The 18,598-nt window shown below is 57.4% G+C and overlaps 1 protein-coding gene across 3 annotated transcripts in view; it reads left to right on the top strand.

The window, feature by feature from the left end:
- PAX7 (paired box 7) overlaps positions 1-18,598 on the top strand; it is a 117,720-nt gene continuing 99,122 nt past the window's right edge. Inside the window, exons 1-5 of one of the 3 annotated variants that reach the window (XM_039703132.1) lie at positions 1-116; positions 281-481; positions 2,520-2,755; positions 3,379-3,505; positions 4,446-4,574. In XM_039703132.1, the coding sequence (XP_039559066.1) occupies positions 397-481; positions 2,520-2,755; positions 3,379-3,505; positions 4,446-4,574 (577 nt within the window). In that variant the 5' untranslated portion in view covers positions 1-116; positions 281-396. Of the gene's footprint in view, positions 117-280; positions 482-2,519; positions 2,756-3,375; positions 3,506-4,439; positions 4,575-18,598 lie in introns of all 3 variants that reach the window. The other 2 variants (XM_039703130.1, XM_039703131.1) reach the window with 2 other exon arrangements.

Below are 18,598 nucleotides of genomic sequence, written 5' to 3'. Positions count from 1 at the left end.
AGCCCCAAGCCCAGCCCAGCTCCCAGGCAACTTTGGCTGTGCCTGCTCTTCCCGGGTGACATTCCAGCGGAGCGGCCGCTCGGGACACAGCCCCCAAACTTTCCCGGGAATTTCTGGTGGGTGATCCCCCCTCTATCCCCACCCCTTCCATCCCCAGCCTTGCAGCATTTTGATTTTTGTGCTTATTTTCTGAAGCGTTCTCGGGTTTTTTGTTTTGTTTTTTTTGGTTGTTTTTTTTTTTTTCCGCGCTCGGAGCCCAGATTTCTCCCTTGTTTTGCAGCCGCTGGAAGGGCTGGGAAGGTCGGAGGAGGCGGCCCCGCAGCCCCCGGTCGTGCCCGGTGTCCCCCCCAGCCCCGGTTCGCAGCGGAGCCCCTCGGCCGCGGCCGCCCCCCGACCATGGCAGCGCTGCCCGGGACGGTGCCGCGGATGATGCGCCCGGCGCCGGGGCAGAACTACCCCCGCACCGGCTTCCCGCTGGAAGGTAGGTCTGGAAAACCTGGAAAAGCGCTCTGGGGAGGGGGATAGGGCTGGAAAAACGCCTCTCCATCCCTCTGGAATAACCTGGGGGGGCTCTTAGCTGTGGAAAAGTGCTGCTCCTTCTCGCTGGAATCACCCGGGGAGGGCCTTGGGGTCTGGAAAAGCGCTGCTCCATCCCTCTGGAATAACCTGGGGGGCTCTTGGGGTCTGGAAAAGCCCCTCTCCATCCCTAAAAGCGCCGCTCCATCCCTCTGGAATCACCCGCGGGGCCCTTGGGGCAGGGGTGCGGCTGAGCTCCGCTCCTGGGGGGTTCCCGAAATTCTCCCAACTTCTCACCCCGTACCCAGCCCCTTCCCGCCGCGCTCCCCGCGAATTCCCGGGATTTGCTTCGCTGTTTTCCCGTGTTTCGAGTATTCTCGGCCATCCCGCAGGGTTTTTGGGGCAGCTTCTCCCGCTTTGGGGTTTTTTTTGGGGGGGGTTGGGTTTTTTCTAGCGGGTTGGTTTTTTTACATCCCGACAATTTCACCTCCGCGTCAAAGCGGGGGGAAAACAACCAAACTGATGGGATTTAACTTTTCGGAGGGGAAAATAGGAATAAAAACCTTGATCCGGGGAGCAGCGGGAAGCCGGGATGATGTCCTTGGCCGGGGCTGGCGAAGCGGGGACTCGGGAGCTGTCACCTCGCCGAGTGTCACCCATCCTCCCTCCGCCGTGCCTTTGTCACGCGGGGAAAAAAAAAAAAAAGGGAAATTTTTATCCGGGACCCCTCTGGCCGCATTTATTAAAAGCGGAGAAAATTTCATCCCGCCCGTGCTCAAGTGGCGAATGGCAAACCCGCGGAAAACCACGCAGGCTGCAAAACACACAGGGCGCGGGGATTTGCTGAAGTGCTTTTCTGTAGCAAATGAAGTAAAACAGACGGCAAGGGAAAGGATCAAAGGATTACAACAATATTTGCACAACATGACTGGGAATAATGAAAGGAGAGAGCGGCCGGCGCTTTTAGCGGCTCTTGAATGTAAAATTGGCCACTCGAGTGTTATCTGTCGATAATGATACATCCAGGGAGCGCCGGCCAAAGTGACTCGGAATTAGCGGTGCATGATTCTCGCTAAATCGCCAGGCAATTTCTGGAATCGACTTTTCTTTGTAGCGAGAGAGGGGAGGGAAAAAAAAATTATATCTAAAAAAAAATAAGAAATAAAAATCCGCCCCCCTCGCCTCGCCTGGCGCTCGCCCCCTCCAGCCTCGCGCAAATTACCCAGCTGAGTTCTGCCCCCTCCCGTCCTGCCTCCCCTCCTTTTCGCTTTAATTTCCAGCCTGTGAAATCGTATTAATCTGCGAGATCTGCGGCGCGAGGTGTTCGATAAATTGGGGAGGGGGCGAAGGAGCCGCCGCTGCCCCCGCGCCCGCAGAGGCGGCGGCGAAGCGGCCGCGGGGTAAAATCCCCCCCAAAGCCACCAAAAAAAACCCCAAAACCACCAAAAAAAAGCTCCCCTAGGGTGTTTCAGAGGTGATTTGCAAAAGTTTGTTTGAAAGCGGAGCTCCGTAAATCGAGGAGAGGTTTTTTGGGGGAAGAAAGGAGAAGTTTTGGGAGCGTTTTGTTGTGCGGGTTTGGCTCTCCTCGCGTTTGAAACGCCGGGAATGGTTTCAAACCGAGCTGTGAAACCCCAAATCCGGACAAATTTCCAGGGATGGACACACGGGGATTTCTCGGGGATGGGCGCGCGGCTCGGGGGGGATTTTTATTTTCCCACTTTCCATGGGAAATTCTCACGCGTGGTGCCGGGATAAACAAAAACACCGGGATAAACAAACACCGGGATAAATACGGGATAAACAAACACGGGATAGACACCGGGATAGACACCGGGATAAGCACGGAGCGCAGGGCACGGGCGAGACTGTCTCCCTTCTTTCAAACCCCCAAACCCCGGGAGAGAAGCGGGAGATGCGGGGAAGGACACGCCGGATTTTTCCCCCCCTAATTTAACTTTCCCCCGTTTTTTTGGGTCGGGTTTTCTCCCCCGCGTCCCTCGCAGTGTCCACCCCGCTGGGCCAGGGCAGGGTGAACCAGCTCGGAGGGGTTTTCATCAACGGGCGCCCGCTGCCCAACCACATCCGCCACAAGATCGTGGAGATGGCGCACCACGGCATCCGGCCCTGCGTGATCTCCCGGCAGCTGCGCGTCTCCCACGGCTGCGTCTCCAAAATCCTCTGCCGCTACCAGGAGACCGGATCCATCCGGCCCGGGGCCATCGGCGGCAGCAAGCCCAGGGTGAGTGCGCTGCGGGCACCGCGCCCCGAAATTCCGCCTTCTTTTGAGGGGCAGCGAGAGTTTTCCCAGCGGTTTTGGTTGTTTGGTTTGGTTTTGGGGTTTTTTTTAGGGGGGAAAGGGTTTTGATAAAGTTGCGGTTTTGGGTTTCTGGTGGGGAGAAAGAGGGGCCCGAGCTGGAGGTGGTGAATGCATTAAAGAGGTTTCTTTTTTCTTTTTTGTGGCTTCCACGTGCAACAAGTGGCGCTCGTTGGAGCGATCCCGGCGGGGTGTGGGGAGCGGGGAATTCGGGATTCTTTGGGAATAGGAAACCCCATAAACACCCTAAAAAGTGTCCCCTGCACCGCCTCCCCGGAGCTCAGGGTAATCCCACCCTGCGGGCTCTCTCGACTCTCAGAGACCCCGTTTTTAGGATTTGGGGGAGCAGGGCCTTTTCCCAGCTTTATTTCCCTCCTTTCCCTGCTCCCAATCCCCATTTTCCACCCCAAACCTCGCAGCCCGGCCGGGCAGGGCTGAGCTGCGCTGCTTCTTTTGAATTAAAAGCGCTTTTCCCCTGCTCTCCCTCCCTTCCCCCCCGCCCGGCCGCCCCGCGGGGACACCCCGGCGCCCCTTGGGCACAAAAGCAGGTCGCGACTCCCGACGTGGAGAAGAAAATCGAGGAATACAAGCGGGAGAACCCTGGGATGTTCAGCTGGGAGATCCGGGACCGGCTGCTCAAGGACGGCCACTGCGACCGCAGCACGGTGCCCTCAGGTGAGAAGGCAGCTTGGCCACACTCCCCGGCCCCGCGGGGGAAGGGTTATCCCGAGGGAAAGGTTTTCCAGAGCATCCAAACCCCCTCCTGCCTCTGCCTGGATGGAGCGGGGACAATCACCCCGAGCAAAGCCCGGGACTGGGGGGGTTTGTGCCCCGGCTGCTGCAAAACCGAGCCCAAACCAAGCCCTTATCCCAAATTTTTCCGGCTCCCTGGAAAGCCGGGGGGATGCTGGGGCAGGGGGAGACCCCCAGAGGTGGCCCCCAAATCCAGGGGGAAAGGGGAGCTGTGCCGTGGGGGCTGCCCAGCAACGTCCCCATGGGGCAGAGATCCCGAGGAGTCCGGGAATCCAGGAGATCCTGAGATCCAGGAGATCCCAAGACATCCAGGGATCCATGAGATCTATGGATCCACGGGATCCTGAGATCCAGACATCCAGAGATCCCGAGAGATCTGGAGATCCCCGAAGTCCAGAGACACATGAGATCCCGAGGGATCCTTTAGAGCCATGAGGTCCTGAGCTCCATTAGACCCAGGGATCCATGAGATCCTGAGATGCCGAGATCCATGGGCAGCGAGGCTGCACCCCAAAGTTCGGCCTGCGGGGACGTGTTTGGGGCGCGGGGGCTCTGCGGGGGCCGTGAGGTCCCGCCGGGTTTTGGGGCCGCTCTGTAGGACCAGAACAGGCCCGGAGCTCCATCCCGGCCTGGGAACTGGGGGGAATTCTGGAATTGTGAGGTGACAGAGCGTGTGGTGACCTGGGCATGGCCCACCCCGGGACTTTGGGACATGCCGGTGCCGCTGGGGCGGGCGGCCAGCGGATCCCAGTTTGGGAGCTGGGGTGGCTCGGCAGGTGCATCCCCACGGGAAGAGCGGCACTCCCCGCTCCTCGCAGGCAGCTTATACTCGCCTTTCTGCCTTTGACTGTCCGAGGTTTAGTGAGTTCGATTAGCCGCGTGCTCCGCATCAAGTTCGGCAAGAAGGAGGAGGACGAGGACTGCGACAAGAAGGAGGAGGACGGCGACAAGAAGGCCAAGCACAGCATCGACGGCATCCTGGGCGACAAAGGTACCGCGCGTCCCCGCGCCGCGCCGGGGGGGACAGCGGGGACACGGCCCTGCCCCCGGGGGTGGCTCCAGAGCCGCCGAGTTGGGCTCTTCCCAAAAAACCCCTGCGGGGAGCGGGGCTGCCAGGAGGAGGAAGAGCTGTCGGTGCTTTGCTCGGGATCAATTATCCATAAAAAGGGCCGGGAATGGCCGGAGGGGGGGAGAGGCACCTCGGAGGCCGTAAATGAATTTGTTAAACAGATTTCGCCTAAGTGGTCCCCTGGAACCGGGGCTGACAGGTGACCGATGGCGCCGATCAATATCAATTAGGGACGGGAGCCGCCGGCTCCGGGGGGACACGGGGGGGGCCCCGCAGCGGCGCCGCACCCCCCGATTATCCTGGGAAAAATTACCCAGGGAAAACCATCCAGGGAAATGATCCAGGGAAAGCGATCCAGGGAAAAGCATCCAGGGAAAATGATCCAGGGAAAGCGATGCAGGGAAATCCCTCCCGGCGCAGGCGGGGGAAGGCTCCGAGCCAGGCCGGTGGCGGGGCTCTGTTGTCACCTCCCGAGCGCGGCTCTTGCTCCCGCTGGCAGGAAAATTCCAACTTTTCCCAGCTGGGAATGCGGGGCTGGGGGTGGGAACTGCAGCGCGGGCAGCGCCGTGGTTCTAAAAAAAAAAAAAAAAAGCAAAGAAAAGGTGGAATTTTGGGGGAGCATCCGTGAGATCCGTCAGGGATAAACGGGGAGTTGGAGCAGCTCGGTTCGAGCACAAAACGAGCGCCTTTTTGGGGGGGAAACGGCGATTTTTGGGGAAAACGGTGATTTTGGGAGTCTCGAGCAGAGGGGAGTTGGGATTTTTCGGTTTTCTCCCGAATTGGTGCCAAGCGAGCACGGGCTGGGCTTGGGCCGGAGCTGGGATTTTGGGGGGATTTGTGGCATCGCCGCTCTCGGGGTGAGCGGGATTCTCCCCCAGCCCCCAATTTCCCCCAGTTTGGGACACGTGAGGGGAATTTTGGGGTAGAAAAGGTTTCCCCGAGCCCCCATCACGGGAGTTGGAAATGAAGGTGACAAAAGGGATTTTGTTTTATTTTTTTCTTTAAGGATCCGATCCTTTTTTTTTTTTCCCCTTTTCCCAACCTTGAAGATGAACTTCACTTACAAAGACCTTGGGGTCTATTGAAGCTTTATAAGGAAAAGATTCCTGACCACAAAAGCAAACAGCGGAGGAAAAAAAAAAAAAAAAGAAAAAAGGAAAAAAAAAAGAAAGGGGGGGAAAAGGGGGAAAAACCCGAGGCTGCCTCAAAAATGGAGTAAAGGGATGGGGGAGGGAGGGCGCGTCCATTCTCATTCAAAATTCCGCGAGGAGGAGAAAAACTTTTGGACAAAGGGCCGAGGACGGGAAGAAAGGGAGATAAATTATTCAAAACTCCCTGCTGTTAGATAGTTTTGTAATATTATCGGAGCGGCTGCTGCAGAAAGGCAGAGCCGTTGGACGCTGCAAAATGTTGCTGTGATTTGGGAGAGGGGCGATGCTCATTTGCAAATCGGGGCCATTGTGTCCGCCAGAAGCTCCCCCCGCTCACTTTCGGAGTGTTTTTAATTTTATTAGAGGGGGGAAAGGAGGTTTGGGGAGGGGGGGTTAAGTTGTGTTTTCAGCCAGGCTCGCCTCTCGGGAAAAATATCTTTATTTTTGAAAGCGCTGGTTGAGTTTGTTTTCCCCCCGTCCTCGCGTTTTCGCCGTCGCCACCCCCAAAGGAACAAATGAAAAAAAAAAATTTAAAAAAAAATAAGAATGAAGGAGCGGGGAGCTTTTTATCCCTGATTAGCACGCAAGAAGTGCGTGTCAAGAGGCAAAACAAAACGCTCCCTTCTGCCTTCATGGGTGAGGCCGCGGACAAATCAAACACGAGCCCCCGTTCCTGGATGAAAGGGGGCTAATTTGGGCAAATTCCCGCGGCCGGAGCCTGTGGAGCGCCGCGCTCCCTCCGAGCGCGCAGGATGCCCCGGCCCCGCGGAGAAATCCCAATTTCTGCGCAATTCCCGGGTTTTTGTCCTCGCGCCGAGGAGAAATCCCCCCTAAAAACCGCCTGAATTCGGGTTGTTTTTTTGGAGTCCTGCGCATCTCCAAAAGGAGCGTCCGAAATTCCGAATTTGCCGCTGTCCCGGCGGATTTTAACGCCTGGGAAAGTTTTAATGGCCCCAATTAAGATAATTGATGAGCCCGCTCGTAAAGCAGTGGCGGGCGGCGGCTGCGCGCTGGGAAATTTCTGCTGGGGAAAAAAACCGCATTTCTGCTCGAAAAAACCGCAATTTCTGCCCGAAAAAACCTCAATTTCTGCCCGAAAACCCCGCACTTTCTGCCGGGAAACACGGCGATTTTACACCCCGCAATTCAAATCTCCTCAGAGCTGTTTTCCCTCCACCCCGCTCTCATTTCCAGGTGGCTCCACCAAAACCAACCCAACCTCGCACGGCTTGAGGGAGGGGGGGGAATTTTTCTCAATTTCTGCGCCCAACGCGACTTCTCCCTCCGAGAGCTGCGGGGGGAAAGGGGCGAAAAAAACTTTGCTTTTGCTTTTTTTTTTATTTTTAATCTTTTTTTTTTTTTTTCCGCCGCTGCCAAGCGCTCCGTGGCGGGTTCTCCTCGCGGGGAGCCGGGGGAAGACAGCCCTAAATGCTCTCTCTTTTTAAGTGGGAAAGAAAGCTTCCACCCTGCGCCTGTTTCTTTCTATCGTCTGCTTGGCATTTAATAATGTTAAGACTTATTAGAGCTGGTAATGAAAACTGTGGCTGTTGAATAGGGAGCTGTGTTGGAGAAGGGTGTAATAGCTCCAAGGCATGCTAAGAAATGTATTTATCCCCAATCAGTACTCACTCTCTGAGTTCCCAGCACAAACGTTAAGTTGAAGGGTTTTAAGGCAGATTAAATTGAGCCTTTATTTCTTTGCACTTTCATCTTTAAACGGCTCACTCCAGCTAGCCCTGGGCGGATATTCATGAGGCTTCACTTTGGGTTTTTTTATTTTTTTAATATATGTTTATTTTATATTTATATATATATATCTCCTTGTTAAGAGCCAGTTGTTGTTGTTGCTATTTATTATGATTATAATTGTAATTATCATTTGGGGTCGTTGTTATTTATCAGGGAGGGGATGCGCCCCTCTCTCCCTCGCTGGGGGGGCAGAGGGGGGAATTTGGGCACCCCCAAATTTCGGGGGTGGAGGGAATTAATTGAGACCAGACCCGGGGGGTCTCTGGTGTGTCCCCCACCCTGGGCCTGTCCCCCCATCCCCGGCGTGTCCCCCCGGCAGCAGCGGGGCCCGGCGGCGCTGCCCCCCCGAGCCCCGCGGGGTGCGGGGGGTGCTCGCAGGGACCCCCGGCTTCTGTTTTGGGGGTGAAAATGCGGATTTTTAAGGGAATCTTTCCCTCCCCTTCGCTCTGTGCCCCCCAAGTTTGTGCCCTAGGCCGATTTTGGGGGAACAGCAGGATCGGGGTTCCGATTTTGGGGGAAAAGCGTCATCAAGGTTCTGATGTTGGGGGAAAAGCGGGGTTGGGGCCCCGATGTTGGGGGAAAAGCGGGATTTGGGCTCCGATTTTTGGGGAAAAGCGGAATTGGGGCCCCGATTTTGGGGGAAAAGCGTCATCAAGGTTCTGACTTTGGGGGAAAAGCGGGATGGGGGCTCCGATGTTGGGGGAAAAGCGGGATTGGGGCCCCGATGTTGGGGGAAAAGCGGAATTGGGGCCCCGATTTTGGGGGAACAGCAGGAGAGGGGCAGGATCGGGGTTCCGGTTTTGGGGGAACAGCGGGATCGAGGTTCTGATTTTGGGGGAAAAGCGGGATTGGGGCTCTGATTTTGGGGGAAAGGTGGGATAGGGGTTCAGATTTGGGGGGGGAAAGCGGGATTTGGGCTCCGTTTTGGGGGGCGCAGCGGCGGGCTCGGGGCTCCCCGGGGCTGGGGACACTGCGGGAGGGGGACAGGGACAATTCCAGCCGGGAGCTGCCAGCGCCGCTCCCGCCGGCTTTTTGGGGAGCCGCAGCCAGCGGGGGGGTTCGGAGGGTCCCGCCCGATTTGGGGGAGCTCGGGAGGAGCAGAAAGGGACGGGGGCACCCCCGGAGCTGCGCCGGGGCTTTGTTCCCCAGCCGGGGAGGGGAGCGCGGCTGCGGGGCCGATTTATCGGCGAACAATCGGCGCGGGTTTAAAAACCAACACGCGGCTCCTCGGTAAATGTGTGTTTAGAGGCGCGGGGGGGGCCGCGAGCAGACACTTCATCAAATCAAGGGATTACCAAAGGTTGGCAATCTAATCAAACAGAGCCCAGGCGGGATTTGTGAGTGTTGCGAGCGGGATCAGCTCTAATAATGGGGGGCAGGAGAAGAGATAGGGAGGTGTCAAGCAATTCATTGGCTTTAGGCTGAGTTATTCTGTGCATATTTCAGGCCGAGAGGAGAGGGAAGAGAGGGGAAGAGGAATAAAAAAAAAACGCAGGGAGAAGGGAGAGGGAGAGGGAGGAGGGGGGCTGGATGCGGGCGCACACGGAGCTTACATGTCACAAAAAAAGCTGAGACAAATGAGGTACAACAATAAACACAGATAACAATTACAAAGGCAAACAGTGGCTTTTGGGAACGGGAACCTGGGCTACATAAACAAAGTCGGCAAATGTTCGCAAGATAAACTCCTGCCTAAATCGAGTGTGACGGGGAGGAGAGAAGAGAGGAGGAGAGATAAGGCTGGAGAGGGGAATAAACGGGAATAATCGAACACGAGGCGTTTGAAAAAACAAACTTGAGACAAGGATGCGGCGAGCGGGGCTCGGCTGTACGGCGGGGAGAGAAGGGATGTCGGGGAGATGTTTGAGATCCGGGGCTCGGCGGGGGTTGGGGGTTTTTCCTTCTTTCCCCCCTTTTTTGGGGGGAGAAGAAAAGGATCCATCCTGGAGAGGGGGAACGGGGAGGGAATCTCGGGGTCAGAGGCAGGTGGGGAGCCCCGGCCGGGAGAGGAAACGCGTCGGAGACGATTTAATGTGGAATTTGGAGGTGATTTCATTACCCAGGGCGGGTGGGAAGCAGATTTGGGGCGAAGCGGGGAGATGGAGCCGCGATAGAGCAGCACAGGAAGGGAGCGGGGAGGTCTCGTCCTGATCCCAGGTTTGGGCCCCAATTGGGCCGGGAGGAGGGGGCAGAGCCGGGATTAAGGCAGGAGAGGCTGCGAGGGGAACGCGTGATCCAGGGGTTGCTGCAAACAAACAGATCTCCCCCAAAAACCCCGCTTTTAACCCGAAATCATCTCAAGCAGCAGCCGCAGGCCGCGCTGGGTCTCGCTCTCCCGTGGAGGATTTTTCCAAGCGGGAATTGCGCGCGGGAGAGGGGAGAGACGTGTCTGCAGCGTGGTTAAAGGAATTAGATATTTACCAGTTTGAAATAAGCCTGGGTATGGGAAAAAAAGGGGAAAAAAAGCGGGGGGAGAGGGAGAGAGAGAGCGAAGATGAGACGGGAGAACACTTCAAACGAATTCATCATCTGGAGTGGCGAAGGGGAGATTTAGAGACAGTATTGGGAAGTTATTTAGATATTAATAACATATTTTCCTGAGGCGTCAGGAGTGCCTCCATACGCACTTTTCCCTCGCAGCTATTTGGCTGGGTGAAATATGGGAGACCCAAATGTTGGGGAGAGATAACACAATCAGCCGAGCCCTGGTCCTGCGACTGCATCACGGCGTTAAACCCGGATTAACCTCCCCTTCCTCCTCCTCCCCCGCCGCCGCTTCACACCCCCCGCTCCCCAAATTCCACCCCCACGAGAAGCTTTTTCCAAATTTTTCAGGGGAATTTCCGCGGCGGGGTTTTAAAGCGCGCAGAACAGCGGGGAGGGACTCGCTGCGGCATTAGGGTGAAGGATCTTTGGGAAAATTGCGTTTGCCACAAAAGAGAGAAAAAAAAAATCGAATCAAGGCCCCTCTGCAGACCTGGGCTTTGCGGATATTCTGTATTTATGGGCATTATTCTTAAAAAGAAGTAGGAAAAAAAGCCCTGCCCCTTTTCTTCCTCTTCCCCACGCGGTTTTAGTCGCCTTTTAAATGGATTCTATTTTATTTTTTATTAAACCGGAACTTCAGCCCGGTTTGGGCTTTGGGGTTTTTGGGGGGCGAGGAGGTTTCGAGAGGGTCAGGAGAGGAGGGATCCGAGCGGGGGCAGGGGAGCCCCGGCCGGGAGCGCCGAGGGGGCAGGGCGGGAGGCAGACCCCGGAATTGGGGTTTGGGGGGCTCCTCCTGCCCCTCATGCCAGGAGGAAGCGGGGATGGAGGAGTTGGGAAGCGCAGGTGCAGCTCCGGGGGGAGCAGAGCTCGGGATGGGGATGGGGATGCGGCTTCGGCGGGGAGAGGGAGGGTCGGGGTATCCCCCTCCCAAAAACCCCTCCTGCTCCTCCTCCTCCTCATTCCCGGCTCATCCCGAGGCTGGCGCTCGGCGGGGCCGCGCCACAAAAGGAGCTGGATGTCACTAATGCCACTTTATAAAGACATTTGTCACCCGCAGTTGGGGACAAGGGGAAGGAAGGGCCGGGGGGCGCGGGGAGGGCGGGAGGCGCCGGCGGAGCGGGGCTTGAGAGGGGCAGGGGATGGTGGGCATGGGGAGGAGGATGATGATGGTGATGATGATGATGATGGTGATGGTGGCGATAGTTTGGGGGCACTGCCTGGGACTGACCCGCGCACTTGAACGGCCCTCGGGGCTGTGGGGAGGCACAGGGGGGCTTGGGGCTCCTCGGAGAGGGTTTGGAACTTCTCGAAGGGGGTTTGGAAGTCCTCGGGGGGAGCTGCATCCCCACGGAGGGGGCTTGGAGCTCCTCAGGGAGGGTTTGGAACCCCTCGAAAGGGGCTTGGAGCTCTTCAGAGGGGGTTTGGAACTCCTCAGGGAGGGTTTGGAAATCTTCGGGAAGGGTTTGGAGCTCACTGGGGAGGGTTGGAACTCCTCGTGGGGAACTGCGTTCCCTTGGAACTCCTCGGAGGGGGTTTGGAGCTCCTCGAGGTAGTTTTGAGCTCCTCGGGGAGGGTTTGGAAGATCTTGGGGTAGTTTGGAGCTCCCCGGGAAGGGTTTGCAGCTCCCCGGGAAGGGTTTGGAGCTCCCCGGGGAGGGTTGGAAGACCTCGGGATGGTTTGGAGCTCCTCGGGAAGGGTTTGGGGCCCCCCGGGAAGGGTTTGCAGCTCCCCGGGGAGGGTTTGCAGCTCCCCGGGGAGTGTTGGAGCATCTCGGGGGAGCCGCATCCCTCGGGATGCTCCGGCGAGGGGAAGCGGGCGGGGGCTGGGAGCAAACCCCAGGGGCGAGGGGGAGCCGGGGCGGGCGAGGGGCGGCTGCGGGAAATGGAGCCGCTGCGAGCCTTTGATCCCGGCTGCTCGCCCTTATCGGGAGCGCTCCCCCACAAAGGGAAGTTCATCACATTACAGCGGCTCGCGCCGTTAATTAGCGGCCGCGGCTCTGGCGGGAGCGCGCGATCTGAGCCGCGTTTAGCGCTCGGCTGGCTCCGGGAGCGGGAGCGGGGGCGGCTCCTCCCTCGGGAATAACGCTGGGAATTACACTGGGATAGCGCTGGGAATAGCATTGGGATAACACTGGGATAGCGCTGGGAATAGCATTGGGAATAGCATGGGATAACACTAGAAATAGCCTGGAATAGCGCTGGGAATGGCGTTGGGATAGCACTGGAATAGCACTGGGGAGAGCGTTGGGAATAGCGCTGGGATACCTTGGGAATAGCATTGGGATAGCACTGGGAATAGGATTTGGAATAGCATTGGGAATAGCGTTGGGATAGCACTGGATGCTCGCCTTTGATCCCGGCTGCTCGCCCTTATCGGGAGCGCTCCCCCACAAAGGGAAGTTCATCACATTACAGCGGCTCGCGCCGTTAATTAGCGGCCGCGGCTCTGGCGGGAGCGCGCGATCTGAGCCGCGTTTAGCGCTCGGCTGGATCCGGGAGCGGGAGCGGGGGCGGCTCCTCCCTCGGGAATAACGCTGGGAATTACACTGGGATAGCGCTGGGAATAGCATGGGAATTACACTGGGATAGCGCTGGGAATAGCATTGGGATAACACTGGGATAGCGCTGGGAATAGCATTGGGATAACACTGGGATAGCGCTGGGAATAGCAGTGGGAATAGCATTGGGAATAACACTGGAAATAGCCTGGAATAGCGCTGGGAATGGCGTTGGGATAGCACTGGAATAGCACTGGGGAGAGCGTTGGGAATAGCGCTGGGATACCTTGGGAATAGCATTGGGATAGCACTGGGAATAGGATTTGGAATAGCATTGGGAATAGCGTTGGGATAGCACTGGAATAGCACTGGGGAGAGCGTTGGGAATAGTGCTGGGGTACCTTGGGAATAGCATTGGGATAGCACTGGGAATAGCGTTGGGAATAAACAGCATTGGGATAACACTGCGACATCATTGGGGTGTCATTGGGATAACATTGGGAATAGTGCTGGGATAGCACTGGGAATAAATAGAGCTGGGATAGCATTGGGATATCATTGGGATAGCACTGGGATAACATTGGGAATAGCGCTGGGAACAGCATTGGGAATGGCATTGGGAATAGTGCCGGGATAGCATTGGGAATAGCGTGGGATAGCACTGGGATAGTGCTGGGGATAGTGTTGGGATAACACTGGGGTATCATTGGGATAACTCTGGGATAGCATTGGGGATAGTGTTGGGAATAGCACTGGGGATAGCATTGGGATAGCACTGGGATATTGTTGGGATATCATAGGGATAGCATTGGGAATAGCGTTGGGATATCATCTGGGATGTGAATTGGGATGTAATTTGGGACACCATTTGGAATTGCTGTATCTCCGCTGCTCCGGGGCGGGGCGGGGCTCTCCGGGCGATGAACTCCGCGGCCGCCCGGAGCTTTTGGGCTGGCGGAGGTTTTGGGAGCGTGGCTTTTCCCAGGGAAATGTTGGGAAAGAATTCCCCAAAACGCCCAGCCAGGTTTTTCCCGGGAGAGGGAGGGACGGGGCGGGTGTGGGAATGTCCCGGCCCAGGGATGCTCCTCACCCCCCCTGCGCCGGCAGCGATCCCGGGGGATCCCGGGAGCCGAGGGAAAACTGGGGCTCCACGGGGGCGGGACGGGAGTGTCCCCTCCCCACAGGGAGTGTCCCCTGTCCCACAGAGAGGTGTCCCCCATCCCATCGAGGTGTCCCCTGTCCCATCGAGATGTCCCCCATCCCATCGAGGTGTCCCCTGTCCCATCGAGGTGTCCCCTGTCCCACAGAGGTGTTCTCTGTCCCACAGGGGTTGTCCCCTGTCCCACAGAGAGACAGACGACCCCTGCCCCATATTGGGGTGTCCTCTGCCCTGTAGAGGGCTGTCCCCTGTCCCACAGAGAGGAGTGTCCCTGCCCCATATGGGGTGTCCCCTGCCCCACTGGGGGATGTCCCGCTGCCCCACAAGCTGATCTTCCCTTGCCCCACTGAGGGCTCGTCCTCTGCCCCAAAAGGATCCCCCTGTGCCCCACCGAGGGGTTCTGCTGTGCCCCTCCAAGGGCGCTCCCTGATCCCAAAGGACGCTCCCTGATCCCAAAGGATGCTCCCTGCCCCAAAATATTCTCTCTGCCCCAAAAGATTCTCTCTGCCCCAAAGGACACTCCCTGATCCCAAAGACACTCCTTGACCCCAACAGTCTCTCGCTGATCCCAAAGGATTCTCTCTGCCCCAAAGGACACTCCTTGACCCCAAAGGACGCTCCCTGACCCCAAAGGACGCTCTCTCGCCCCGGGGATGTTTCCGTGGCCCCACACGCTATTTTTACCCCCATTCTGTTCCCTTCCCCTCCCCCTTCCCACCCCCTGCCCCGGGCCCGGCTCTGCCGAGGGAGGGAAAGGGAAAGGGAAAGGGAAAGGAAAAGGAAAAGGGAAAGGGAAAGGAAAAGGAAAAGGAAAAGGAAAAGGAAAAGGAAAAGGAAAAGGAAAAGGAAAAGGAAAAGGAAAAGGAAAAGGAAAAGGAAAAGCCCTCCTCGGTTTTCCCCGTGCTCCCTCGGGGTTTTTTGGTGCTAAAATTGGAAGGAGCCCCCGGCTGACCCCGGGCAGCGCTGCCCGGCCCCGGGGGGACCCCGGCCCCGACCCTCAGAGCCGCCTTTGTCCCAGCCCCGGATCAAAGCGACCCGGGGACATCTCCGGGAGAGGGGGCGGGGGTGGAACGGCCGTGCCCAAACCCGAGGAGGAAAAAAAAAGCGATTTTCCGATTTTCCAAACCGCCCCTGCCCCGCTGCCCTCCCCGGCTCGGCAGCGCCGGGCGACCCCGTCCTTTATTTAATTTATTTAATTTATTTTTATTCTCGCGGTCGGGACGCGCAGATTTGCATTTTTATTGGGAATTAAGGGGCGAAAGTTGATTCCAGCAGCCGCCTTTGGAGCGGCTCCTTTCGGAGAGGAGCTGGCAGCACCCGGGTGGCTCTGGGCTGCCTCGGAGCTGGGAGGAAGCTCCTGAATCCACCCGGGAACTTCCAGAGCTCCGCAGGGACCGGCAGGATTTGGGTTTTTCCCGGAGAAAAATCCACCCGCGCGGAGCCTCGTGGGTGCTTTAATCGCGATTAATTTGGCGTTTTTTACGTTTTCAGAGGAGGGAAGGAGAGGCAGGAGGGGGTACAAAGGACACCCCGGTGTCGGGGGACATTCAGGGGACACCCAGGGGACAGCGGTGTTTAAATCGGGCCCCGCACATGGGATGGGGAAAGGGAGCGCCGCTGCCCTGCAGGGCCGGGGGCGCCTCAATTAATGACCAAAATCTCTGCACGGCCCTAAACGATCCGGGGAGCGGCGGCCGTGCCGATTTTAGCAATATTCCTATTTATTTATACATTTTTATCTCGCTTTCCGCGCCAGGCCGGCGTTTTCCAGAGAGACTCGTGATATTTTTTTTTTTTTTTCCCCGTGCGGCGACTTAATTATTTTGAAATTCCGTCCCCGCTCCCTCCCGCAAAGACGCCGTTTGATGCTGAAAAGCAGCAAATGGAGCTATTTGAAGCTTTCCCCCCCCTTTCCTTCCCCGGGAATGCGGATATTTGGGCTGTACCTGGCTGCTCCGCTGCTTTTTTCCCGGAGTTTTTTCCCCTTAATCTCCTTCCAGCCGCAGAGCCTCCCCCGCGCGGGGCTCGCAGCGGGATCGCGGCGATTTCCACGCCCGAAAACTTCGGCGAAAGGAGGAGGAAAGTTTGAGGGCTTTGACAGACGGTTTGTTTTGCCGGTTTGTTGTTGTTTTTTGGGGTTTTTTGTTGTTTTTTTTTTGGTTGTTTAAATAAACAAACCCAGCCAGGCGGTTTTTGCCGTCCCAAATTCACCACGGGGGGTTGGAAAGAGGAAGAGCCGGAGCAACTTCGGGTGGTGAAACCCAAAGGATGCTTTTTGGGTGAAATGATATAAAAATAACTCCAAAAGAACTCCCGAATCCCCGCCATTCCCGAGGGAAAACGCTCCCAGGTTCACGGAGCGGAGAGGGAGAAATTCCCCAAATTTTGCGCGGCCCTGCCAGGGAGTAAAGCGGGGATTCCTCCCTTGGATCAGCCCCAAGGGATAAAACAACCCCAGCTCCGGGCTCGGGCTCAACCGCCAGGAGCCAAAACCACCCCGCACCCCTAAATCCGCGGGGAACCCCAAATTTGGGGGTGATTTTCCCCCTGCCCGGCTGGGAAGGGAAAAGCGGCGCCGCAGCCTCGCTCCTCCGGGGCTGCCGGAGCCCCGCGAGTTCTCTGGGCGATTTTAAACTTTCCCCCGGTGGAATGTGATCTTTTTCAACTCTTTTGCCGCCGCCCTCCTCTCTCCCCGCTATTTTATTTTATTTTTTTTCCCCTCCCCGCTCTGTTTTCTCCCCTTAACCCCGCTCCTTTTTGTGCGCCCGCCTTTCATGGCGAGCGCGGCTTTCCAGCTTGCTACACTTTCTAAGTGCCTCAATGGCCACTTTAGAAATACAAACAACTTTTAGAGATAAAATAACCAAACCAGAATGGGACTTTCAATGGGGGAATAGTTGTTGTCCTTTACCATGGAGTGTGCAGCCGCCTCTGCCTAATCCAGCTTTCATTTTCACCGACAAATGCCAAGAATCTATATCTGTCTCCCAACCCCTCGGGAGCTTGATTACACGACAAAAGGCTGCCATTATCCGCCGCAGAAAACAGGGAGGGGACACGGGGGGCTCGGGCCTCTGAGGATGAGGGCATCTCCAAACTATTGACTTAGTGGATGAAGTCAAGAGCAAACACGCTGAGATCTGAAGGGGGGGAAGGCGCTCCGGGAGCAGGGGGGGATGCTCGGGGAAGCGGCGGCGGAAAAAAGCGGCGGAAAGTCCCTGAAAGTAGCGCGGAAGGGACGGCAGAGAGGTTGGGGAGGGTGGGATCCATCTGGGAAAGGTTTTCCTCCCTTCCCGTCTCGCTCTCTCTCTCCTACTCCCCGTTCGTATTTATTTTTTTTAATTTAATTTTTTTTCCCCCTGATGGTGCCATTTGATTTTTTTAAAAGATCTTCTCCACCCGTCCCCACGGGGAATTCGGCGCTTTCCTGACGCTGGGAAAGGGGGGGAAAAGGAGGAAAACCCCAAACCGCGCTCCTTGGGGGCGATGGGATGGTGCGGGAGTCCCCACCCGCTGTGACCCCAAGAGAGCCTCACCCCAAAGTTTGGGGGGCCGGGGGAAATCCCCGCCCCAGCCTCGCGGCCGGACCCCGATTTTGTCCCCAAACCGGGTCAAGGTCTCGGCCGCGGAGCCGCGCTCGCTGCCGGGGAATTTGGAAGGGGAATTGGGGGTTTGGGGCGTGGGGAAGGGGTGAGAGCCCGGCGGGGCGGGCAGGGCGAGCAGCCGCCCCACAGCGCTGTCTCCCGGCCCATCGGGGCGCGGAGCCCGGCCCGGAGCCATCCCGGGTCACCTGCGGAGAAATCCGCACCGAAGGAATCCCGCCGCCCTTAATTAATCCTTAATCAACGCGGCGCAGCGGGGCCTCGAGGAGCCGCTTTTGGGGCGAGAAGCTGCGGTTCAGCCGCCCCCGGCCCCAAACCCGCTCCGGCTTCGGGGGTTTAAAGGTGCTGGGGCCGGGCCGGGGGGTCCCACACAAAGGGGCAGGCCGGCGGGGAGCTGGGCAGGACCCGGAGCATCCGCTGCAAGCTCCAAAGGAGCCTAAATTCAGCTTTTTAAGCGAAATTCCTCCTGGCGGGGAGCGGGCTGGGTTTGCGGCGCTCGGAGGGTTTTTCTCCTTGCAGCCGGAGAGCCGAGTTTAATTATTGTGAATTTTTAAAGAATATTATTTGCGTTTCATGGTGTGCAGGGAGAGGTGCCGAACCTGCGGGAGGCTGAGCTGGGATGGGGCTGCGGCGCTTTGGGTTTTCCACCTTTGCTTTGGGAAAAGCCGCGCTCCCGGTGCCGCGGACAGCTCGGTGCCCGGCAGGGAAAGAGCAGCTGCTGAGACAGAGAATAAGTGTTAAAAGAAAAGGGGGGGAAAAAAATCCTTGTAATCTTGGGACGTGTTTAATCTGCGTCTCCCCGAATCCCAAAAGGCAGCGGGCCCCGTCTCTCTGATTTATTTTTACGCTCGCCTCGTTTGCATCCCAAAGAAGTAAACTGCTATTTTTAACCGCCGGTTTAAAGCTTAATTAAAAGCCCCTAAACTGATTGTTTTGAAAATTGATTTAGAGGAATGGCCCCAGGGCTGAGACGCTATCGCAGCCAAGGCGCGGAGCTCGCTGCGGGTTTAACCCCGGAGCCGCCGGTGCGGGGACGCGGGGGACACGCGGGGCCGGGGTCCCCGCGCCCCCCGCCTCAAAAGCTCTTTGTTAGCGCGGCTCCGGCCCGCCGGCCGCGGCCCCGGCCGATTCCTGGGGTGACGGCCTTTAATTGAATTAATTGAATTAAGGGGAGCTCGGGGAGCCGCTGACCACGAGGTGCCCCCAAACCCGGCTCGGCTGCGGGACGCTGAGGATTTTTTGGGTGCCCAAACCCCTTCGTGCTCTGCCCAAGTCCCTTTTCCCAGCGCTGGGAGATTCCA

Source organism: Passer montanus, unplaced genomic scaffold (genome assembly GCF_014805655.1).
Source record: "Passer montanus isolate IOZ18808 unplaced genomic scaffold, ASM1480565v1 scaffold160, whole genome shotgun sequence".
Classification (NCBI taxonomy): domain Eukaryota; kingdom Metazoa; phylum Chordata; class Aves; order Passeriformes; family Passeridae; genus Passer; species Passer montanus.
This window is presented reverse-complemented; position numbering and strand designations above follow the sequence as displayed.